The sequence below is a fragment of the Pseudopipra pipra genome, chromosome W, assembly GCF_036250125.1.
Source record: "Pseudopipra pipra isolate bDixPip1 chromosome W, bDixPip1.hap1, whole genome shotgun sequence".
Taxonomy (NCBI): domain Eukaryota; kingdom Metazoa; phylum Chordata; class Aves; order Passeriformes; family Pipridae; genus Pseudopipra; species Pseudopipra pipra.
In genome coordinates, this window is record NC_087580.1 from 47,908,562 (window position 1) to 47,934,365 (window position 25,804).

The following is a 25,804-nucleotide window of genomic DNA, read 5'->3' on the forward strand; positions in this document are numbered from 1 at the left end:
AAAGAATACCCCTGACTGATTAGAGCTGTTGGAAGATCTTGGAGAGAAACTTAGGACTGGGAAGAGCAGGTTAGTTTGCAGATAATCATAGAATCATTTAGGTTGGAAAACACCTTTAAGATCATCAAGTCCAACTGTTAACCTAACCGCTGCCAAGTCTACCACTAAACCATGTCCCCAAGTGCCACATCTATGCATCTTTTAAATACCTTCAGAGACGATAACTCTACCACTTCCCTAAGCAACCTGTTCTAATGCTTGATAACCATTTCAGTGAAGAAATTGTTCCTAATATCCAATCTAAACCTCCCCTGGTGTAACTTGAGGCATTTTCCTCTCATCCTGTCACTTGTTACTTGGGAGAAGAGACTGACACCCACCTCACTACAACCTCCTTTCAGGTAGTTGTAGAGAGTGAGAAGGTCCCCTATGAGCATCCTTTTTTCCAGACTAAAAAACCCCAATTCCTTCAGCTGCTCCTCACAGGACTTGTTCTCTAGACCCTTCACCAGCTTTGTTATAGAATCATAGAATGTTAAGGGGTTGGAAGGGACCTTAAAGATCATCTAGTTCCAACCCCCCCGCCATGGGCGGGGACACCTCCCACTAGACCAGGTTGCTCAAGGCCTTATCCAACCTGGCTTTCAACACTGCCAGGGTTTGAGCATCCACAACCTCCCTGGGCAACCTGCGCCAGTGCTTCACCACCCTCACAGTAAAGAACTTCTTCCTAATATCTAACCTAAATTTCCCCTCTTTCACTTTATACCTGTGTCGTGGTTTAGGAATGGTATTCCCCAATTTAGTGTTCCCACTGAGACACTCCAAAACATGCGTCGCTCGCTCACTCCCCCCTCCCCCTCTCCCTGTGTCAAGCTGGAGAGGAGAATTGGAGGTACAAAAGGTAAAGTTCACAGGTTGAGATAAGAAACAATTTTCTGGAAAGAGCAATGTGATAAGGAAAAGAACAGTAACAGCAACAATACTAATAACAGTGTACAAGAAACAAATGATTCGCACACGAGTACTCACCCCGATAGTACCCCACTGTGCCACTATGCAATGCAACCCAGAAGGGACCCCTTCCCCTGTCCCCGGAAAATGATGTGAGGTGTGTTGATGGAAGGGAATGGACAGAGTGCTCCAGGATCAATATGATCAGGCAAAATGTCCTCTTTATTAGGAGAAAGACAGATTATATAGTGCTCATGACGCTTAGTTTCTTGTTCACACAACATTGGTTACATAAGGAAAACATACTGTGGTGTACAGCACTAATTGGATAACTGCAGGTGTCCATAGAACTTTTCTTGCCAAAAGAACTCCTCCTTCACCTTGGCACAAGGCCTGCAGCCATATTAGTGGCGCAGCATTTTTTGCTATCTGCACCCAGCCATGCCAAGGTAAAACACACAGAAATGCAAGGGAAATTGTTCACACAATTTCTGTCCTGTAACAGAGGTGGTATAGAATAACATCCAGGTCCTGGCCGTGCCCCTCCTGGCTACTGAAAAAATTAACCCTGTCCTGGCCAGAGGCAGGACAACCTATTACTTCTTGTTCTATCGCTACAGTTCATGATGACGAGTCCCTCTCTGTTTGCCTGGAGGCCCCTTCAGATAGTTGCTATGAGGTCTCCACGCAACCTTCTCTTCTCCAGGCAGAACAGCCCCAACTTTCTCAGCCTGTCTTCATAGGGGAGGTGCTCCAGTCCTCTTATCAACTTAGTGTCCCTCCTCTGGACTTGCTCCAACAGTTCCATGTCCTTCTTATGTTGGGGGTACCAGAAATGTGCACAGTACTACAGGTGGGGTCTCATGAGAGCAGAGTAGAGGGGGAGAATCACCTTCCTTGACCTGCTAACCATGCTCCTTTTGATGCATCCAAGGACATGGTTGGCTTTCTGGGCTGTGAGCACACACTACTGGCTCATGGTGAGTTTTTCATCAACCATCACCCCCAAGTCCTTCTTTGCAGGGCTGCTCTCAATCACTTCTCTGCCCAACCTGAAGGTGTGCCCCTCTCTCAACTCTCAATCCTCTCTCTCAGCAATTGTAAATTCAAAATTTAGGGGGCTTCAATCGAGGAAGTGTGTAAAAAAAAAAAAAAAGAAATAACAACCCTTTAATAAAAGATATATGTATGTTGGCAAGAACAGCAAGAAAACACAAAAAAACCCAACTAGACAACAGTCTTGTACCCAAAAGTCCCCTTTAAACAAAAGAAAAAGGTCTGAATACTTCTCTGTCTTTAGCGCAGTTCTAATCACGGTTGGCAGGGGGCGCTGTTGGATCACTGGAGGTGCAGAGCCTGCAGTTCTCTGTGTTGACCGGCAGGGGGCGCTGTTGGATCGCTGGAGGTGCAGAGCCTGCAGTACGCTGTGGTGGTCTGCAGGGGGCGCTGTTGGGCTCTGACAGTCACTGCGCGGGAGGGGGGTCTGCGGGGTGGTCTCAGATCGTGGGAGAAGCTGAAAAGAAAACGGAGACCCTTCCCCCAATGGAAGAAGGGCAGAAGGATAAACAGTCCACCCTCATGGGACTGACTTGCTTTCAGATGACAGTGTTCCAAGGCTCCTCCCCTCTCTCCCAGCAAGCACACAACTCTCCGATGAAAAACCCAGTAGGTCCTGGCTGGAGTCACGAGGCAACGTGCGAGCCAATCGAGGCCGGAGGTCAGGCCTCACCAGGATGAAAAGCCAGAAAGACCGGCTTCCAGGCCCCCTCTCCAGAAATGCCCGGACACAGACCCTGTCTCTGTCCCAGAGAGAGAACTCCGCAGTCTGATCTCTCCCCTCCGAGAAGAGCCAGCCACCCCCTCCCAAAACTCCTCCCCTCTCCCCCCAGCCTTTGATGGGCCATTCGTTAGGAATGCAGCTTGGCTGGTTAGACCCTTTCTAACACTAATCGCCTCCCTTTCCATTCAAACTCTGTCTTTCCTACAGTGGGGGCAGGGGGAAGAAAAAATTCTCCTGGATTTCTAACCTATAACAAGGTGGATCTCTGCACCCCTGTTGACTTCCATGTGCTGCAGGGGCACAGCTGCCTCACCATGGTCTTCACCACGGGCTGCAGGGGAATCTCTGCTCGATGCCTGGAGCACCTCCTGCTCCTCCTTCTCCACTGACCTTGGTGTCTGCAGAGTTGTTCCTCACATATTCTCACTCCTCTCTTCTCTGAGCACAATTGCACCTCTGTGATAAGTTTTTTTTCCTTCTTATAAAGGAAAGACAGTGGTGAGTCTATCCTGCAGCTGGCTGGCATTGGCTCTGTCAGACATGGGGGAAGTTTATAGCAGCTTCTCACAGAAGCCACCCCTGTAGCCCTCCCTCCTACTACCAAAACCTGGCCACACAAACCCAATCCTATGTCTTAAGCTGTTGGTTGTGCTGCTGAATTACTTGGAAGAAAGGCAGTCCCAAGAGTGGGCCTTTAACTGAACTGTAGTCTAGGTTTGTTTTCTCATCTCTACCTGATAAATGTGGCTACTGCTTTACAGTTCTGTGGGCTTTAAGTAGTGAAACGTTCACTCTAAGAAGGTGGCAGCTTTTAGACTGCACAGGTTTTAAAGTAGTAAACTTAGTCAAAATAAGAACCTTTCTTTTTGAGGAAATAAGTTTAAACATAAAAGCTAAAACTTAAAATGTTGTTTATACCGAGGTCTGGAACTTGTTGCTCATTTTAAATGGTACTTTATCTTGCTGATTCTTTTTCTCATACTTCCCCAATATGTTTTGCATTCCTAGGTAACAGTAGGTGTAGGCCAACCCCTCAATATAAATATATAATTGCTAAGAACTTTTGCAGGAGTCTAAACAATAGTGCTGCTTTCTATTTTTGTTCTTTTAGCAGCTTTCATGCAAAAGTCAGGAAATAGTTATCTTTCAATAAGAGTAACAATAGCTAAATTTTTTTCCTAACCAAGTTATGGAAAATTATATAGCGACTCGAGTGTTTTAAAACCTTTGCAGCCTTCTGGCAGTGGCTGCTGCATGATGTGGCCCAATTTGTTATGAAGGAGAGCAAGGTTTCCAGACTTTCTAGGTATCACTCTTCACAAGCAAAGGAAGAAATGGTTCTATTAGCTACATGGATCTGTAAGTTAGCATGCAGCAGTTTGTTACAGCTTACAGCTTGGTATCTTTCTTTATTACAGTTCTGCTATTGCAAGCCTTGTTTTCTGATTGAAAATCTGAAATTAAGGCTGTTCTTATTCCCTCTTAAAGGAAACTTAATATTCAAAACAATCCCCTTTTAATGACTGTTAAAAACATATACTTCTGTTAGATTCCATTTTACCTTGTGTATATGGGATGGAAGCATGTGAGTACCATGAATAATCTTTTCATAAATTTTAATGAGAGCTAAATATACAGTTATCACAAATGTTTTGTAACATCTACCTGCTAAACAAAGCTAAAATCATTTACACTTTTAAGATGGCTTTTTAAAATGTAGGATATGGTGACTCTGTGTCGTGGTTTAACCCCAGCCAGCAACCAAGCAGCACACAGCTGCTTGCCCACCTTCCCCCCCCAACAGTGGGATGGGGAGGAGAATCAGGAAAATAAAAATAAAAAGTAAAACTCATGAGTTGATATGAGAACAGTCCAACAACTGAAACAAAATAAAATATAATGTAATAACAAAAACAGTAACAATAAAAAGGAGAGAGAGAAAGATAAACCCAGCCCAACACAGGTAACCGGGGTGCCAGGAGGAGCTGTGCTTTAGTACCAATCACCTCTGAAGCAGCTTGAAGCCCTTCATAAGTTACCAGTATCTCTTTTTCAGTTGGAGTATAGTGGGCTTCAGATCCTTTGTATCCCTGACTCCAAAAGCTGAGGGGTCGACTTCAAGTCTCCTCTGGTGCTTCCTGCCAAGGGCCATTCTCCCCAGCTGTGGTGTAGAGCACATTTTTCACATGTTGCCCTGTCCTGACTGGCCCAAGGGCTACTGCATGAACTATCTCCTGTTTGATTTGTTCAAAGGCTTGTCATTGTTCAGGGCCTCATTGGAAATCATTCTTCTTCCTGGTCTCTTGATGGAGAGGGCTGGCAATTAGACTGTAATTTGGAATGTGCATTCTCCAAAAACCCACAACACCTAGGAAAGCTTGTGCTTCTTTCTTATGAGTTGGTGGAGACATTGCTGTTATTTTGTTGATCGTATTCATTGGGATCTGATGACATCCATCTTGCCGTTTTATTCCTGAAAACTGGATCTCCTGTGCAGGTTCCTTGACCTTAATTTGTTTTATGGCAAAACCAGCTTTCAGAAGGATTTGGACTATTGTCTTCCCTTTCTCAAAAACTTCTGCTGTCTTGACACGATGATGTCATCAATATATTGCAGATGTTCCAGAGTTTCATTCTTTTCTAGTGCAATCTGGATCAATCCATGGCAGATGGTTGGGCTGCGTTTCCACCTCTGGGACAGTCGATTCCAGGTATAGTGGACACTCCTCCAAGTGAAAGGAAACTGTGGCCTGCACTCTGTTGCCAGAGGTATTGATAAAAACACATTAGCAATGTCAATGGTGGCACCACTGGGCTGCTTTTGACTCCAGCTCATATTGAAGTTCTAGCATGTCCGGTACAGCAGTGCTCAGAGGCAGCATGACTTCGTTCAGGCCACAATAGTCTACTGTTAGTCTCCATTCAACTTTCTCATGGGCCATATGGGACTGTTAAAGGATGAGCAGGTCCTGCTGATCACTCCTTGTCTCTCCAGTCAGTGAATTAGCTTATGGATGGGAATCAGGTAGTCTGGGTTGGTGAAATATTGCCATGATCAGCACTTGTTGTTCTTTGACCTCCAGCAGTCCCACAACAGAAGGGTCCTCTGAGAGACCGGGCAAGGTAGGCAGCTGCTTAATTTCATCTGTCTCTAAGGCAGCTATACTGAAAGCCCACCCTTTTGGGTTCTTGAAATACCCTCTCCTGAGGTACTCTACACCAAGGATACGCAGGGCCTCTGGGCCAGATGCAATGGGGTGTTTTTGCCATTTGTTTCCAGTCAGGATCACTTCAGCTTCCAGTACAGCCAGCTGTTGGGATCCCCTTGTCACCCCAGAAATAGAGATGGATTCTGCCCCCACATATCTTGATGGCATCAGGGTACATTGTGCACCAGTGTCTACTAAAGCCTTATACTCTTGTGGGGCTATTGTGCCAGGCCATCGGATCCACACAGTCCAGTAAGCCTGGTTGTCCCTCTCCTTCACTTGGCTGGAGGCAGGACCCCTATAGTCCTGGTCATAGGTTTCTGCACTTACTTCTTGTAGAAATGGATTAGAATTTCTTCCCATACGATCCAGAGTAAAAATCATCCCTTCCACTCTGCCTGTGGAACTGCCCACTGGATACCAGAGCAGCAACTCCATTTGTGATTGTTTTTCATTGCAATTTATGTCCCTATGCCTCTATGCTTGAGGTATGTTTTCCATCCCATTTCCTCATCTCCTCTCTGTGGTCTTGCAGGTGAAACCACAGGGTATCCTATGGTGTGTACTTTCTATATTCTCTCTCGAGAAAGGATGCCCCTTGTCAATCACTGAGATGTGGGTCCATACAGGTGGGGAGTAGCACATATCCTCTCTGAATTGATGGAACTCCTGGGTCAATTTATCTGATAGTTTCTCCACAGCCGAGATAAGGGAGGAAGAAATACTGTCTTCATATTCCCGGATTTGACAAATTGCTTCATCCACTGTTGGTGGCACGTTGTCTTTCCAGATTAATATTTCCAAGGGGTTGGCATGTACCATTGGTGCACTCTGAAAATTTCTGCCATGTGGGTCGTAGGCATAAGACTTCATCTGGATCTGTCAGGAACTGCGCATTGTTTGGGTCATAATAAATCATCTCTTGCATGGCTAATTCCCTCAGGTATTGGATACCTTTCTCTATTGCAGTTAATTTACCTGGCTGACACGGAATATCATCTTGTAGGATACCTTTCCCTCATGCTTGACAGGAGTGGCCTCCAGAGGCTAAGGGCTTGTGTCTTTTTTCCCATTGCTTTGTCAATGCCTGCTTCCTTAGAAAGTGATTCCAACTGCTTGGCTTCCTTACCCTCTAATTCCAAACTGCTAGCCCTGTTATCCCAGCATCGGAACAGCCAGGTGGCAATATGCTCACCTAAATCTTTTCGTATCTCACACAGCTCACTCAAGGATAGGGATCAAGTAGTGCTTACCTCTTCTGTCTCTTCTTCCTGTTCCTGGGATGGCCCTTGTGATAGCCCTGCTGCTTTGCCATCTTTGCCCTCCTTATTTCTCCTTTATTAAGGCTCTTTCACAAGATGACTTTCATGTACATTTTTTCTTGTGTATAGGGGCTACTGATACCGGCATGGGTTGGTTCTCTGGTTCAGCTGCAGTGTCTGTCACTGCAGTTTGAATAGCCGCAGGGCCTGTTGTATTATTGTCAGATCCAGAGACAACATGTTCCCCCTGAGGGTACTGAGTAGTGTTGAACATGCCTTGGTAGGCCTGGGCCAGGCCCCAGCACATTGCAGTGATTTGTGTCTCTGTGGAATTGCCAGGGTGACAGCACACCTGTGAGGTGCTATCAGGAGTGACAATATGTGAGAGCAACAACTCTGCAGACACCAAAGTCAGTGAAGGAGTGGGAGGAGGTGCTCCAGGTGCCAGAGCAGCAATTCTCCTGCAGCCCATGGTGAAGGCAATGGTGAGGCAGATTGTGCCCCTGCAGCCCATAGAGATTAATGGTAGAGCAGCCCATAGAGGACCCCACTCTGGAGCAGGTGGATGTGCCTGAAAGAGGCTGTGACCCTGTGGGAAACCTGTCCTGGAGCAGTCTCCTGGCAGGACTTGTGGACCATAGAGAGAGGAACCCATGCTGGAGCAGTTTTGCTGGCAGGACTTGTGACCCTGTGTGTGGGGGACCCACGCTGGAGCAGGCTGTTCCTGAAGGACTGCACCCCATGGAAGGGCCCATGCTGGAGCAGTTCATGAAGCACTGTAGCCTGTGGGAAGGACCCATGTTGGAGAAGTTTGTGGAGGACTGTCTCCTGTGGGAGGGACCCCACGCTGAAGCAGGGGAAGAGTGTGAAGAGTCCTCCTCCTGAGGAGGAAGGAGTGGCAGAGATAATGTGGGATGAACTGACTGCAACACCTGTTCCCTATCCCCCTGTGCTGCTGGAGGGGAGAGGAGTAAAGTTAAGCCCAGGAAGAAGGGAGGAATGGGGGAAACGTGTTTTTAAATTTGGGGTTATTTCTCATTATCATACTCTGATTTGATTGTTAATAAATTCAGTTAATTTCTCCAAGTCAAGTCTGTTTTGCCCATGATGGTAATCAGTGAGTGATCTCTCCCTGTCTTTATTTTGACCCATGAGCTTTTTGTTGTATTTTCTCTCCCCTGTCGAGCTGAGGAGTGATAAAGTGGCATTGTTGGGCACCTGGCATCCAGCCAGAGTCAACCGACCACACTTTATTTTCTGAAAGTACAATTCCTGCATTTCCAAGTAAAATATTTTTAAAAGAGGGTTGTGGAAAATCACAGAATCATAGAATAGATTGGGTTGGAAAAGACCTCCAAGATCATCAAGTCCAACCCTTGACCCAACTCCAATACTCAAGGTGTGGCCTCACCAATGCAGAGTACAGGGGAAGGATCACTTCCCTGCTCCTGCTGGCCACACTGTTCCTGATGCAGGCCAGGATGCCATTGGCCTTCTTGGCCACCTGGGCACACTGCTGGCTCATGTTCAGCCTCCTGTCGATCAGCACCCCCAGGTCCCTTTCCGCCTGGCTGAATGGAACAGAACAAGGTTTTACCCAGGTTTGTACAGTGTGTTATTTGGGGAACTAATACTAGACCAGGTTTCTGATTTATGCCTGTTTGCTCTGGACTATATGGCTATCCAGTATCCTATGAACTAGGAACTTAATAATATATACACATGCACATGCATATCTATATATATATATATAGATATATACACACACACACTTTTTCACTTCTTTTTTTTCCCCCCCAGATTACCCTTTGAATCCTAAATCTAGATCTCCGAGAATGCTGGTCATTAAAAAGAGCAGTACAAAAGAACTGCAGATACCTGGATTCCCTATAGTAGGAAGTCTTCATTCACAGACAGTAAAGAATGGAACTGGCACAAGTGTTTATAAAGGATTAATCCCTAAACCTGCTACTTCACCCACAAAGGTGAGTCTTGGATACTGGCAGCATGAACAACATGCTGAAAAAACATCATGCTCTAATTCTGAATGTGCTTATTTCACCCCTGAGAGTACTGTTCCTAGAGTATTATGCTTTCAAATCTTGCTAAGTGCAGAACACTGAAAGTAAATTGAAACACTTTTCCCCATTTTTCTTTTTAAACTATACTGTAATTGTCTCTCTCTGTTTCTCATTTACCTTTTTTTGAGAAGTGCAAGAGGTATCCAAGGGAGAGTGAAAGGGATGTTTTAACTTAGACAATAGAAATGCCTTTTGTATATATGTTTTTAACAGAAAAAGATACCTAGTGGAAAACTATAGTTTGCAAAAAAGTACCTCCAGAATTTTTCCCAATTATTGATATGGATGTGCTTAGTGTCATTTTGGTCCCTCTCCATATGCAACTTTCCATGTTCATATTTTGATTTTGTTTCAGGAATTTTTCTGTGCTCCTGAGAACATCTGATGGAGCTGTTCTTAACTCTCTTAACATACTACATTAAAAACACTACTTTCAGCTCTTAAAGACTTATGTGTTTGGTTCTTAATACTTCAAATATTAGTATCTGAATTGTTTGTAAATTTATCTCTATATAAAAAGTGTAAACAGTACTTGTAAGAGAGGATTAATTGCTCGTAAACAGTCTCTTTTCCACAATAAAACAGGCATTTGCTCTAAATTATGGTTGCAGTTATGATTTGCTTTTGTTTAATCATTTTTTCTAAATATTTCTGAAAATAATCCTGTTGTAGTTAATGGCTCTCTAAATTTTTGTTAAAACTTTTGTTTATCTTACACAGTGGAAAAGCCAAGCAAAAGAAAATAAACTTTGGAATCCATTTTCTCATGAATCTGCATATGGTATTGGCAATTTCAGTCCTCTCAAATCAACTGCCAAGGCATTTACTGTATCACAGAATTCAATAAAAGAGGTAAAGCAATGTCTGTAGTTTTTATCAAATCTATCAAATTTTAAATTTGGTTGGTTGGATAACTGGATCAGTAAGATTTATGGAGAACTATATTAAATAAGTTTATTTTTGTGGAAGTTAGTGTGGGAGAGAGAAATATGGAAGGTACATCACTGGCCTTTAAGCACTGCAGTATTTGCTTTGTAAGTTTGATTTGGAGAGAAAATGGTGCATTGGAAGGATAAACTGGTAGATTTAAAGTTCAAAACTGCTAATAGTGTGAACACTTCAAAAGGTTCAGTTTGTTAGCAACGCTTTGTAAACCTTCATCTCTGGGGTTACATCTAAGAACTATATCTCCCCTCTACTTTTTATTGTGGATATACATGAAACCTGAAACTACAGGTGCCTGTGAGTCTTTGTCTTTCATTCAAAGTTTTCTAAATGAATAGACTTCTAATATTTTTTTCTTTTTTTCTGACCTTCCCCTACATTAGTGTAATTGGTCAAATTTATCACCCCCTATTGACAAAGTTGGTCAGCCTCGTTTAACAAAATTGACAAGAATGCGGAATGATAAGAGTGAATTTTTGAAAGCATTGAAACAAGATAGAGTGGAAGAGGAACGTGAAGACAAGAATCATGTTGGGCAAGAGAAGGTAGTTTTGTTCATACTATTGTTGATCCAGCAGTAACAGTTCTCAGACCAAACATAAACTACTTTTTATTTGACTGTAAACAGCTGTTAAGTCATGGTCTTGATCTCTAAATGAAGGAAAGTAATTACCTTTTGATGAATTTTTAAAAGTTGTTCCAAGTACTACTCTTTCTTCAGTGCTTCTTAGTTTTTTTTTTTTCTTTCTGCAGTATCTGTTCATGCATGTTAGAAACAGATGTGTCTGAGTTTATTAGCAACAATAAAGTACACTAACCTAATCTTTGTGGAGGGCAGTGTTTCACACCTTGGCTGTTAGTTATCCTAGAACAATTAATGGAAAAACTTGGTTCTGCTTCTTAAACCATTTCCTTTCTAATTGGAGTGTTTAGATAGCCAAAAGTTCTCTATTCTTGGTCTAGTCATAGGGGCAGTAGTTTGATTTATGTATATATAAAGAACCTGTTTTTACTTCCTAATTGAGAACTTGGAGGTCTATACTATGTATAATATTATGTGTCAGTTTTCTTTCAATTTGAATCAGTTTATGCAGTGCATAGCTGGCATCTGAGAATATTTTTGTCAGAGCTATCAGCCACCAACAAGCCATAAGCATATTTATCATACATAGTCCAAGTGAAGAAATGTATTATTCAGGATGAGGTGATTAAAAGCCTATGTTTGCTCTAAATGAGTGATTTAAAGTGTAAACAAAATAAAGGGGCACAAATTACAAATCAGCCAGACAAATAAAATGAGTGGTTTTGAGGAAGAGTTATTCAGATACATGAAAAAAGAAACATTGCCAGTATGCATTGCTCATAAAAGTAAGATTCACTTTTCTGACCCAGTTCCTATTTTGGGCAAAATAAAATTTGTTCTAATAGGACCGTACAACTTAGCTGTATGTGTCAGTTGGAAAAGGTATGCATCTTTCCATTAGGCATTTTATGGCTGAGCACCCTGAGATGGATGTTGGGGGAAATGCTGTTCATCTGTGTTTCAGAAATACAGAAAATTTTGATTTAAAATTAAAAAGATCATGGGAAACAGTCTTGAGCGTCAGAATTCTGAACATGAATTTGGTGAGAATTTCTGTTCCTGAAATTGTCTTGAGTTCTTAATATCTTCATGATACTTATGTCAAATGCATTTTGTTGTCCCTGATTTTCAGAAGCAGTATGTGTGTGGGGGGGAGTGTTTAGTAGTGAAAATTGTAATGTCCTTGGACAGGTATCACATAGCCTGGAGTTATTCAGTAAGTGCATGCATCCTCTTCCTTGCCCTTGCTGTTTCACTAACAGGTCTGAAAAGATGTTAAAAAAAAATCATGTAACTAATAGTTGTCCTACTTCTAACATTCATTTTAATGATCATCAGTCGAAGGCATGGTGTGCAACTGAATGGATAGGGAGATAACTGTGTAACAGACTTTTTATGACATGATCCTGTTGATGCTGCTGTTACTGTCTGCAGTAACAGATTTCACCTCTGAAATAATGAGACAAATCATGATCAGCAGCTGAATCATACTTGGAAGCTATTTTTCCCTAAAAGATTAAAATTATTTACTATTTTTATTAATTTTGAGATTTATATGAGATGCATTCTTCAGGTGTATGATTTAACAGGTGAATATATGTTTATTGGGTACTTGTTCTTATGAAATTCTTGCTGAGCATTCTAAAATTTCTGGAGACAGCACTGTGAGTGGGACAGGAACGATGATGGATGGTCTTGATTGTGGACTCTGAAGTATGAATTTGTACAAGTGCAGAACTGGCTGGTTGAGCAGTTGCCTCCTGCTATGGATAATGCTGTTATATACCAAGTTTAGGGATTTTGTTGTCAAAAGGATGTTAGCTGGATAATGTTCATACTATTCTTTGTTTTGACAGTTGGTAAGACTTCTGAGGCTATTTGGCTCATTACTAAATAAGAATTACAAGTTATTGAATGAGTAAAGTTAAAGGAAACATCTCTGATTTATAGGATTAAAGAGCTTTTAATATTTAAATGAGCCCGAACAGTCTGCTTTCTAAATAAACTTTCTTCCTAGTTCTTATTTCATGGCTAGTAAGTTACAGTTGTAACAACAGCCTGAGAAGCTGTGATGCATTTAGGGGAAACTGTTGTCTGAATGTAAAGAGCAGTATCCAATCTTTCTGAACTTGTGGCAGATTAATTTGCTGGTTGAGGTAAGTTGGCTGTGACCTGCCCCTTAAACTAAGCAAACTTGAGAACTCTTTTTGCTTTTAAACCTGTTCTGACATACGTGGCTGATATTTAAGTAGAAACCTTGTTTGTGAGTTCAACAGATAACTTATTTAAACTGCCTTTCATACTTATAGAAATAATAAATTTGAATTTTAAGATATGTTTGAAGCTTTGTAGAAAAAAGTTTAAGACTGAGCATGGGAGTTGATTTCTACATTACTTGATCAGTGGCATAACTTAGGATTTCTGTAGTATCCAGGTATTGCAAACTCTAGAAGTATGAACAGAATTACCCCCAAAGTAGTATAGAGCATCTCCATTTAAACTTAATTTAAATTAAACAGAATCACTGAATTGAAGCATTTGCAGACATTTACTTGTGAATGAAATTTACTGTTAAACTTTGTAATAATAATTATTATTAACAGGATGATGAGTCCTTTAACTTACACAACAGCATCAGTCCTCATCATGCAAGAGATATAAACAGAAACTTTGAAAATGAAATTCCGCAAGAGAATGGCAATGCTCAACAGATCATTCAATCTTCAGCATTCCCTCAGGCAGATGTTCTTTCAAGCTCACTTGAGGCAGAGCATAGGTATGTACTTTATTATATTATAAAGAGTGTTCCTTTATGGTAAGCAAGCATGTCTTAAATTCTTACTAGTTCAGAAGTCAGAATCTGAAAACTGAGAACACATAAAATGTTTAATGAATACTGTCAAAGTCTAAATTTCAGACGTACTAATTTAACATGGAATATACTTTATACTAGACTTGTGTAGTCATGGGAGGAATCTGTCTCCATTTATTTTCTTCCCTTCATCCCAAAATCACTCCTAGTTTTAGTCTGTCTATGCTGGAATATCAGCATCAGCTGTCAGGTGAGATTCAATTGCAAAAAAGCCTATCCTGGCTCTGACATTAGTATGTACTAGAAAAAAAGAAACAGGCCATTGCATCCTGAATCGTGCTTCTGTCACTTAGGATCGATCAATGCCATTTCTCTCATGTGCATTACCTCTGTCTCCAAACTTGATGCAGAAGATACTATGGGTCTGAGATGAGGAACCACCTCTGATGTTGGTTCTCATGGAAGAACATCGCCAGCATTCCTACACTGCTGCTCCATCAGAGCAGTTATGGAAAGTTACTTTTCCACCTGACAGATTTCTTGTCTTAAAATGAAGGTAGTTGCTTAGATTCTGCTCTCTTCCTGCTTGAACTAGTGTAGCCAGGGTCACTTGATTGTACTAAAGTCATTTGCCCTTGATAACTTCTTATGCAAATATATTGATGATGGAAGTTGCAGCTTAATGGGCTGTAAAGTCCATAGTCCCAATACCAGATATGCTTTTAAGAGAAGTCCTGTGCATCAACAGCTGAACTTGCAGATGATCCAAATTCTTATATCTTTTGCTTTCTTTATTGCGGCAGTCCTGGAGAGCAGCCATCCAATTGAAACAGAATATGAAAAGCTGTCAGCCTTTTTTCAGCTGGTAATAAAGATCATGAAGTGATGATCTGGTTGTGGGGATCAAGTGCACCCTCAGTAACTTTGCAGATGACACCTAGTTGGGTGGGAGTGTTGATCTGTTTGATGGTAGGAAGGCTCTGCAGAGAGACCTGGACAGACTCATTTAATGGGCCAAGGACAACTGCATGAGGTTCAATTAGGCAAAGTGCCAGGTCTTGCACCTGGGCTACAGCAACCCCGTGCAGCTATAGGCTGGGGGAAGAGTGTCTTGAGAGCTGTTTGGCAGAAAGGGACCTGGGTGTGCTGTTTGACAGTCAGCTGAACATGAGCCAACAGTGTGCCCAGGTGGCCAAGAAGGCCAATGGCATCCTGGCTTGTGTCAGAAATAGTGTGGCCAGCAGGACCAGGGAAGTGTACTTGGCATTGGTGAGGCCGCACCTCGAGTACTGTGTCCAGTTCTGGGCCCCTCACTTCAAAAAGGACACTGAGGTGCTGAGGCGTGTCCAGAGAGGGGCAACAAGGCTTGTGAAAGGACTAGAGAACATGTCCTATGAGAAACAGCTGAGGGAGCTGGGTTAATTTAATCTTGAGGAGGCTCAGGGGAGACCTCATTGCTCTCTACAGCTACTTGAAAGGAGGTTGTAGGAGGTGGGGGCTGGTCTCTTCTACTGTGCCTGCAGTGAGAGGACAAGAGGACATGGGCTTAAGCTGATACAGGGGAGATTCATATTAGATATTAGAAAAAAATTTTTCACTGTTAGGGTGGTCAGGCATTGGAATAGGTTCCCCAGGGAGGGGGTGGAGTCACCATCCCTGGAGGTGTTTAAGAGGCATCTGGATCTGGTGCTGGGTGATGTGGTTTAGGGGTTACATTGGTCGTCCTGGGTTGATGGTTGGACTTGATGATCTTAAAGGTCTCTTCCAACCTTGATGATTCTAAGTGAGATAATATGATGAAATTTGGCTTTTGTGTCCTTATGTTCAGTGGTTGGCAGAAGAGCAGGGTCTATGTGAAACCTGATGGCAGGAAATGTAGTACTTGGTATGTGCAAGTGATAGTGTTGATATATGCTTGAAAATAAGAATATGTTCTATGAATAAAGTATTACTGTTTAATTTTTGCAAGCTTTGAAATTTAACATGTAGATGTAAAACAGGGTCATCTGTGAAGGACCTGAGAACTACTCAACTTTCGTGCTTTATATATCTTTTGTAAGGCTTTTAACAAAACTACTTTTATGTAACAGTTTGTTTAAAATAATTATGGACCAATTAATCCATTTATTACAGGTCTTTTACACATTTACGTAGGTAGAGCTTGAAACATCTGTGTGTAGCAAATTCCTTAATGTTGTCCTTTTTATTTTAAAGGTTGTTAAAGGAGATGGGCTGGCAGGAAGACAGTGAAAATGATGAAACATGTGCTCCACTAACAGAGGATGAGATGAGGGAATTTCAAATCATTAGTGAACAGGTAACGCTAATTTAATGTTCCTTTATGAACTTGTCAATGGCTACCCTGTCTACCTTTAAGGGGGATCTCCAGTAATTCTGATGGTTATGGATGCTGCCATTTCAGCACCCTTTTTCTTTTCTCTCTCGTCTCCTTGTGCTTTCAGAATAATAGTTGCTTTAAAAAGATAGGGGACCAGTACTTATTGTAGGTAGGTGTAATAGAGAGAGTTCGAAAGGATGCTGAAACTGAAACCATACACCATTGAAAGCTCAACAAAGACCAATATTTATTACCAAGAGGTGGCCAACAAAACGAAAACCTGAGAGAGAGGAAGGAGTAGGAAAATAAGCCCTCAGTATGACTCCCACAGTCACCCAGGTGTTGCTTATGAAGTTATCTTACCGACCCAGAATGCCTAGAATTACCCATAGCAGCAGCTGCATTCTCAGAGAGTCGGCAGGCTCACAAGATAGTGGGCGTCCCCGCAGAAGGCAACGTTGTCCTTTGATGTAAAGCTTGCCTCCCCAGAATGAGCTATCTGCTTTTTATACAATTAATTGGTGACATCTACCTGGGCAGGTGTGGCCAGCACTGCCCAGCTAGAGACCTTCAGTCCCACCCCTTGTTATGCAAGTGGCATCTCTTCTGCGCCTGCATGGGTACCTTGGAATTCCCCCCACGCTTGCACGTTATACCTCAGGGGTCTTTTCTAAATGAGTCTGGGGGCTTACTTCATCCTCCTCCTCTTCACTTTCTCCTTCAAACGCCCTTGAAAGGCGATGAGCCAATCATAAAACAGCAATTAATTTCAGTTTATACAAGATGCTTGCTTCAAGGATGAAGTTCTCATTTATCAGTGCTTGTTTTCTCATAACTTGGCAGGAAAAGAACAAACTTTCACAAGTGGCTGGGCCAAACACAGACCAAAGTAGCATCATCTAATTAAGCCCTGATACAGTAGGCCTGTTCTCAAAATATCAAGGGAAGGGTAGGGGAGTGGTTTTGAGTAGTTTTGGCATTGCTGGTAGTAGAATTGCACAGGCTTTCCAACTCTTCATCTTAGCCTGAGGAAAGGAAATTTTCTTTCAAAGTTTTTGTGCAGTTTCCTTGGCTTTCCAAAATATGAATTTTCTCTGTTGGAAATTGAGGGACTCTTCATTCACTAGTAACAAAGTCCAAAAAGACAATGTAGACTCCAATTAAAAAAAAAAATTACCTTTTTTTTATTCGGAGTGTTTTACATACCTGATAGGGATCAGTGAGAGAGGAGAGGCTGGAAGGGAGAATAATGCATAGTGTTAAATCTGAACATTTGATATTTCCATGAGTCTAGCCATGCAGGTGCTAATTAGAGCATTTGGAATATTAAACTCTTAAGTGCTTGGATTATTGCCCAGCTTCTGCACTATGTCTGAAAATGCAGTAATTTCTTTCTTGTAGAATAAATTGTTTCTTTCTCTCCACTGTCTTTGACTTTCCAACTGCATCAGGTGGACAGACCGGGATACCCATTCCTCCCTGCTTCTTCTTTTCTTGGGCCCCTTCCTCACTGCAGAATCTGCCCTTCTTAGCACAGGTGTTTGCAGCACACTATGAAAAAAGGGACTGCATCACGGGAGAGACAATGTGGGAGGGATCACTGGGGCGAGATATCTGAGGAAGTGGGTGAGAAGAAGGTAAACTCTTGTTCACTGCAGGAGCTTAGTTTAGTATAGTTGGAGGCTCTTGGATGCAGGTGGCTGGCCCAGAAGTAAAGGCTCTCAGGTGAATTTTCCTTTGTGTGTATATATATATAAAATAGGTTGTGCAGTGGATCTAATGTAGCCCATAGATGACATAGAGAATGCTGAAATGCAACAGAGTGTTGTGTTTAGCTTTTTCTTTATCTTGTTTTCTCATTTCAGTTACAAAAAAATGGCCTTCGGAAAAATGGCATTTTGAAAAATGGCTTAATCTGTGATTTTAAATTTAGCCCCTGGAAAAACAGCACTTTCAAACCTGCTCTGGAGAATGAGGATTCAGAGACAAGCAGCAGTGATACATCAGATGATGATGATGTGTGAAGATTTTTGTAACATCTGTAGAAGCTTGTTTTGATCCCATGAAAATTTGGGGATCTCTTGTTTGGAAAAAAATTTCTAATTGATGTAGTAACATGCCCCATTAGAGAAGAAAGCAAGAAATGTTGTGTTGAACATTACTGTAATTTCTTTGTGAAAAAATGTAGAATGAGGACTTCGGTTGACCCAACATTGACTGATTTCATCACTGCAGCATTTCTGAGTAGCAATGTGACAGTGTAATAAATCAGACTTTCTCAAAAATAAAAACAAAAGGAATTGTGTAACATTTAGCAAGGCTTCTGTCTTAATATGTCCAAGTATATTAGGAAAAAAAAAAGGCAGCTTGACACAGTGTTTTGCTTGCCAAATAATTTCTTTCTTAAAACAGAAATCCTTGAGTCTACTTTGTATGCAAAAAGGGCAATGTAGCATGTTTGCTACAAAAGTGCACTAAAACTCTTTTCCTTAATTGAGCTGTTGTACTGTTCTGCTTTTTCCACACACAGTTGTTCTTTAGCCATTTATAATGTAGTCATCATTATTAACGGAAAAAAACCCTGATGTTTCGGTTTCAAATTCCTAGAACTAACCTTTAATTTGAAGGCTTTATGTGGGGTATTGCAAGACTGAGTATTCTCACAGTGAACATGTTTCTTGGGGGCAAAAAAAGCAATTTAATTTTACTATTCATGTGCTGTAATGCCCCATCCTGCTCAGTGGGTTTAGGGGAAGGTAGTTTGATTTACTCTGGGTGGGGCATGGGAGAAACAACAAAGTTCTCAGGAGGTTCAATAGCAAACAACTTTATTTGCAAACTTTAGAACATCCAGATAGAATGAGGCACTTGGCAAGGCTTTGACTGGATTTTTTGGTCAAACTTACCATCTATTTCAAGAAGAAGAAGGTAGGAGAAGAAAGGGAAAGAAAAAGGAGAGAGAGGTAGATAGGCACCACCCTAGGATCCAGCATGGTCTCAGCAGCTTTTAAATCCAGGGCCTTGAGGGGAAACCATATGAGGAGTGGCTGAAGGCACTTGGTCTGTTCAGCCTACAGAAGAGGAGACTGAGGGAAGACCTCATCACAGTCTACAACTTCCTCATGAGGGGAAGAAGAGAGATAGGCAATGATCTCTCCTCTGTGGTGACCAGTGACAGGAGCCAAGGGAATGGCCTGAAGTTGTGTCAGGGGAGGTTTAGGTTGGACATTAGAAAAAGGTTCTTCAACCAGAGGGTGATTGGGCACTGGAACAGTCTCCCCAGGGAAGTGGTCACAGCACCAAGCCTCCCAGAGTTCAAGAAGTATTTGGACAATACTCTCAGGCATGTGGTGTGACTCTTGGGGATGGTCCTGTGCAGGGCCAGGAGTCGGACTTGATGATCTTTGTGGGTCCCTTCCAACTTGGCATATCCTGTGATTCTGTGTTTCTGGTTTTTTATCAGTTCTGGTCCCCTGTACCCCTCCCCCAGGTGGGCCTATGCTAATTTCAGTGCCAAAGTCTCACGCCTGCACTTTACACAGAGCCAGAATGTTCCTGGCACCATTTTGGGGTTTACCGTGGTCCCATGTGGTCGACCGCCCCCATTACAGTGCCGACTGCTGCCGACTTTTCAAATGTGCATGCACTGTGCAGCAGAGGGGTGGGAGGGAGCAGTGCGCTGCCCACCTATGCAGAACTCACCCTTGTTCCCTCACCACTTTTCCACCTGGTTGTTTTGAGCCAGTCAACCATTCCTCCAGTCTCCTACACGTGCAGAAAAAATAATTACACTGACTGGATTTGTCTATTACATGAAAAATAGACTGATTTACAGAGTATTGGCTCAGTGCATAGCATCAGGGGTATTGTTTTAAAATCTATTTAAGTTTTGTTTGCCTTTATATTAGATGTACTCTGGCAGCAGTGACTGCATTTCAAAATGAGTTAAAAATATTTTTATCACCAGATCTTGCTTTTATAGCTGCAGAAGTATATCTATGCAGTAAGCACCTGTTTTGCTTACTTTGTGTCAAATTATTTTCTTTATTAACCACACATTTAAAAACTATTGTATTATTTATAGTTTGGTTTGTTTTAGTTCTTTAAATATTTTACAAAGGGTTGTACAAACTATGGAGCATTAATTCATAAGTACAACTGCTCTTGGTGATGTCACATACATTTATAACATACCTTATATAGAGACATTCCTCTTTTAAAATATTTTTGAATTACACTACTTTTTATAGTAAGTAATTTGCAATTTAAAACTAAAGCAAAAATATAAAGCTGAGATTTTGTTCATGTTTAACTTCTTTAGAAAAAGACATGTTTTTATAAGGCGGCATCTAACAGTTTTGGGCCAAAGTGGTAGGGGTGTTTTTTTGTGGGAAGTGTGGGTTTGTGTGTTGTCGGGACGGACACCACACTGGGATTTTACGCAGAAAAAACTTTATTTCATACAAACATTGTTAATTTATAGTCTCCCCTAGCCAGCATGTTTCACCACCATTGGTGCCCTTACTACATACACATCTTAAGATTGGTTGCTCTATAGCTTCTGCAACTCAGGGTGACTCAGCAAACAGTCCAGGCTCTCTGGCTATCACAGCTGCCCCGCAGCTCTGTCCTCCCTGTCCACCTTCTCATCTTCATTGTTTACATTCCTTCACAACTTCACAGCTGCAACCACTCAAATTCAGGGCCCAAGCTGTCCACAGCTCAATTTCCCCCCACATTTGTGGTGGACGTTTTTTTTGTTTTTTAAAAAGTTTTCTATTAAGATGTCAGGTGGGTTTTTTTCTTGGAACAGGCATGCACTTGATGGTGTAGTTAATTTTTGGCACAATGTATTGAAATATGCTGTTTTGTCTAAATTTAAGAGGATAAAAATGTTTCTTCTTTTAAAGAGAAAACTGCTGTTTTGGTAATGAAGTATTTCCTATTTGTAATACCTTATCTTTCTCTTTCCCTTCAGCAGTTATTTTTTCTTTTTATTGACTTCGACACCTTGGTGTAGTTTATTCTCTTTTTTTGTTGTCGCATCCTATCAGCAGGATCTTCTGCCTATCATAGTTGTGGGATGATGGATAGGGTTAAAATTTAGAAGAGACTAAGAATTCTAGGGTAAAAGGCAGTAGCTACTCCCTGGATGGAATGTGATGGAATGTGCTCTCCATACAACGATAAACATCTACTCAGAGGAATGTAACGGAGCGTGGAACGAAGTGGAGACTACGTGGCCCCCCTCCATTCAAATCCCAGCAGAAAGGGGGAACATTGTGGTACTTTGAAGATCATGAGGCCATACAGTACCTGTCAGCCAAGGGAGAATCAAGGTGTTCTGCTGCTGAGCAAACAACCATGTAAAAACCCCCTCCTCAGGTGCCAAACCATGACCACTCCCCTCCCATTAGGTACAGTGAGAGAACTTTGCACCAGTCAGAAATAAAAGATATTTATGACTAAAGCCACTCAAGCTCTGCCTAAACATAAAGAAATAGTATAAAAGTAAGTGGAGGATAGGGGGAAAACTGGAGAAGACTCCACTGAAACTGCTGGGATCAGTTGACAGGCTGAACCTATCTTCTCGCCCCACAGGGATGCCTTGGGCAAAAATTATACTCTATGCGCATTGAATGCTGCTTTTAGGACTAGAGCTTGTGTTTGTGCTTGCCCTATAGTATATTAGTAGATTGATTCGTATTAGAACTTATGCTTGCTTAATATATCAGTAGATTACTTTAAAACATATTTTTGCAGTAGACACTATCACCAACAACCTTCAAACCTTATTAATCTGTCACAATTTGTATTAATAAAAAGTGTTATTCCATGAACTGTTAAAGTGAGTCCTTTCAGTTGCCGACAGCAGAAAACACCTTGGCAGGATCCACTGAGGGATCTTCACTCTGTTGAGTCCTCCCTGACAAGGGTAGTGGAAGCATCCTCTGATCTTGTGAATCTGTTGGTGAAGGGTCTCATTATGAGACGCCGGCAGACTGCTGGATACAAGGGTCTCGACTTTCCTGGGGGCACTGACAGGCAAAAATCTAAACTCCCCCCTTTCACGTGACAATAGTGATATGCAAATGTACTAGTTTTACTACTAAGTGAAAACTTTTTTTGCCTTGGTGTTTCTCAATGCCGGACATAGAGGTTTTTTTCCTCTGGCCTCAATTTAGTGACAAATGTCACCTCTGTAACTAACCCTTTGAGAAGATACTATAATTATAGAAGAATTGTGTTATACTAAGTGTATAGACTTGGTAAATTTACAGGTTGTAACTGAGAAAATTTTCTTTAGAGAAAGTAGAAATAATAGTTATTCTTGGTACTTCTGTTTCTCTAATTTTACATACTGAAACTGGTAACAGAAGCACAGGTCACAATGAGTTGTAAGCAAAGGAAGTAACAGGACTTGAATACTGGTTTTGCTTTGTAGAACAAAACACCTTTACAGCTTTTGTAACTTGTTTTCTATGAGTGTGACTTTTGGCTACTTCCCTTGTATTTGCTGTGTTGTCCATTCTCGCTCTATGCACCCAGCATAATTACTCTGTACTCATACTACCCCACCGTGTTTGCATTTCTGAGGTCTATTGTGTTTGATATGGTGATTTGATGATGTGCAGATGCATAACCTTAACCAACTGATGCTTGTGGATTCAGTTCTAGTCCAACACAGTGGTCCATTCTGACCATGCTAGTTCAGAAACTGGTGTCAACGGTCTGCATAGCCCTTAGCTTAAATGGTTATCTGCCTGCTCTGTTGCTTCAGTTTGCCCCTCACCATACTAAAAAATGGAAGCAGGGAAGCTGTGATGTTTTTACTGAGGAATTGATTGCCTTATGTTATATTTACTTAATGGCAAAGCTAAGTAATGCATTGGTCCTCTTTTCTGCCACCTTAATAAGAAACACTTTCTTTAGTCACTCACTGAGGAACTCTGTTTTTGGTTGAGCTTTTTAATTTTCATTTTCCTGGAAAATGTCACTTGAAACAAAATTTGGTTTTCATGTTTTACTACCATAAAATTTATGAAAAAATTCTTTTGCACTGTCCCTTTCCCTTTTGTTCAGTGCTTGAGGATGTAAAGCAGAATGAAATCTGATTTCCTAGTATGTAACAATGCAACGTTTTGCATCTTTGACTTTGTTCCTTTCCCAGGGCAATTTTACTGGTTTATCAGCCTTTCTCTTCTGTCATATATGAACCCTGATCCGTTTCCACGATACATCCTCTCTTGTTTTTCTGCTTGAGGATATTAAACATCAGCAAGGAAGTCTACCTTAAAGGCTTAAGAAGTTGTTTGACTAAGCTTGCCCATTCCTTTAGTAGGTTCTAGTAAGCTTTGGATATTAAAGAATGTCTGCTGGAGATAGTTTGTCAGTGCTGGGCCCCAGAGAGCTTGACTTTAGTGACAGTAGTCACCGATTGCTGCATGTAGACATGTCACTGCTGCATGATTTGCAGTAATCACTGCCATTTTTCTTCTTAATCGTGTCTCTGTTGGCAGAGAACTGCATCTTCTTCATTCCCCTTCCCATCTTTTTTTAAAAGGGAAGATGACAGATTAATTACTCACTGATCTAGTTATTATGAGGGATGTGCCCTCTGTATATACTGATGGTATGGAAGGTACCTTTGTTTATGGTAAGGATCTGAGATCTAGAATGACTTTTTCACTGATATGTACAGGGTCTTTTTCTCTATCAACTGGTAAGAGAAGCTAGATATCTTTCCTGAAAACAGTGTGAATTCCAGTAAAGTTGTCCATTGATGCATATTGGACCCATTCAAGATTCTGAAGATTTTTGCTGCTTTTAATCTCAGTCTTTGAGAAATGTTATGAAGTATGAAGGAAATTCGTTTTTGTTCTTCTATGTAGTTGCTGGGATGCGGGGAGGTGGTGAAATATTTTTTTATTTATGATGGGGACCTCAACTTTAAATGTATTTACTGAAGAACAGACATTCTTTAAAGAAGAAACACTAAACTGCTATCTGCTAGAAAGTGAAAGGAGAGCATAGTCAAGGATGTCTTTGTTTGTTTTCTATTTGCTGCTAGGCAGTGGTTGAGACAGTTTACTCTGCTACATGAAATTTTTAGTTCGATTAAGGATTATTGATGGCTTGTGACAAGAATTATTGGCTCATTAGAATGATAAACATGCTGACTAACTGGTCAACTTTCCTCATGCTGTTATTCATAGTCATTAATGAGCTTTATTGCAAATTGAATGAGGTTTGTTTCATTCCCTGGATCTTGCTCTTTAACCTTCCCTAGAGGTAGCCGGCAATGCATTTGCTAGATGAACACTGGCAGTGATTTGCAAGGCAGTCTGGCTGTGTGAAGCACAGGTGTGTATTGAAAACTTTCTTCTGTCTCAAGAGGTTTGCTATTCCTCAGAGATTTGTAAGCAACTTCTAGGGTCTGTGTTGCATCTAGAAAAGACTTTCAGACAGACTAAAGAAAAATTCATACCTTTGACCAGTTGGTCAATACTGTTTTGTTACTAAATTCAGTGCCTACCAAAGCCTGATCTTATCACATTCTCTTGTACAAATCTGATCATCTGATGGAAATAGATTTTACAGGATCTATAGTCATGTGAGTTTCTTTAATTCCTACAAAGATACCTGAGTATATGCTTGCTATATTTGCCAGGAGGCCTCCATGGATGAATAAGAGCTGCTGAGCAAATTCAGAGTGAAAAAAGAAGCTTTCAGGAAGTGGAAATGAGGACAGGTGGCCTGGGAGGAATACAGGGAAATTGTACAGGCAGCTGGGGACAAGGTTAGGGAAACCAAGGGCCAGTTAGATTTGAGACTGACCAGGGATATCAAGGATAACAGGAAGGGCTTCTATGGATATGTTGCAAACAAAAGAAAGACTAGGGATAATGTGGGCCCTCTCTGGAAGGAAACGGGAGACCTGGCTACTCTGGACAAAGAGATGGCTGAGGTTCTCAAAGACTTCTATGCCTCAGTGTTCAATGGCAAGTGCTCCAGCCACATCCCCCAAGTCAGGAAAGGCAAATGCAGGGACTGGGAGAATGAAGACCCTGAGCCCACTGTAGGAGAGGATCAGGTTCAAGACCATCTAAGGAACCTGAATGTGCACAAGTCCATGGGACCCAATGAGATCCATCTGCAGGTCTTGAGGGAGCTGGCAGACCAAGTTGCTAAGCCACTATCCATCATTTTTGAAAAATGGTGGCAGTCAGGTGAAGTTCCTGATAACTGGAAAATGGGAAATATAATGCCCATTTTTAAAAAGGAGAAAGCAGAAGACCTGGGGAACTATAGACCAGTCAGTCTCACCTCTGTTCCAGGCAAGATCATGGAGCACATTCTCCTGGAAACTATGCTAAGACACATGGAAAACAAAGAGGTGATTGGTAACAGCCAACATGGCTTTACAAAGGGAAAATCATGCCTGACAAATTTGGTGACCTTCTATGATGTATCTACAGCATTGGCAGATGGGGCAGAGCAACTGACATCATCTACCTGGACTTGTGCAAAGCGTTTGACACTGTCCCACACAACATCCTTGTCTCCAAATTGGAGAGACATGGGTTTGATGGATGGATGTGGTGGGGGAAAAAACAGTTTTCCCCCTAGAGTTATAAAATGGTAACCTCCCAGGGGGTGGTGTCCCTTAGGATTGAACCAATGAGTGCTTCTGCAAAATATAAAAATATCATCCAGACCGGAAAAGAAGGGTTGTAGTTGTTGGAGTGGTAGTTGGAAGAGAGTAGCCATGTTGTAAAGCCACGAGGTAGGGACCCGGAGCCCCACTGGGGGCTGGGCCCCCCCCAGCCCCCAGCTGGG

At 41.7% G+C, this 25,804-nt stretch overlaps 1 protein-coding gene across 2 annotated transcripts in view; it reads left to right on the plus strand.

Annotated features, from left to right (window-relative positions):
• Nucleotides 1-18,277, plus strand: part of LOC135405174 (vasculin-like) — a 44,836-nt gene extending 26,559 nt beyond the window's left edge. Inside the window, exons 9-14 of one of the 2 annotated variants that reach the window (XM_064639873.1) lie at nt 9,006-9,190; nt 10,007-10,138; nt 10,615-10,776; nt 13,418-13,590; nt 15,841-15,943; nt 17,830-18,277. In XM_064639873.1, the coding sequence (XP_064495943.1) occupies nt 9,006-9,190; nt 10,007-10,138; nt 10,615-10,776; nt 13,418-13,590; nt 15,841-15,943; nt 17,830-17,988 (914 nt within the window). In that variant the 3' untranslated portion in view covers nt 17,989-18,277. The remainder of the gene's footprint in view (nt 1-9,005; nt 9,191-10,006; nt 10,139-10,614; nt 10,777-13,417; nt 13,591-15,840; nt 15,944-17,829) is intronic. The other variant, XM_064639874.1, reaches the window with a different exon arrangement.
• Nucleotides 18,278-25,804: the final 7,527 nt, after the last annotated feature.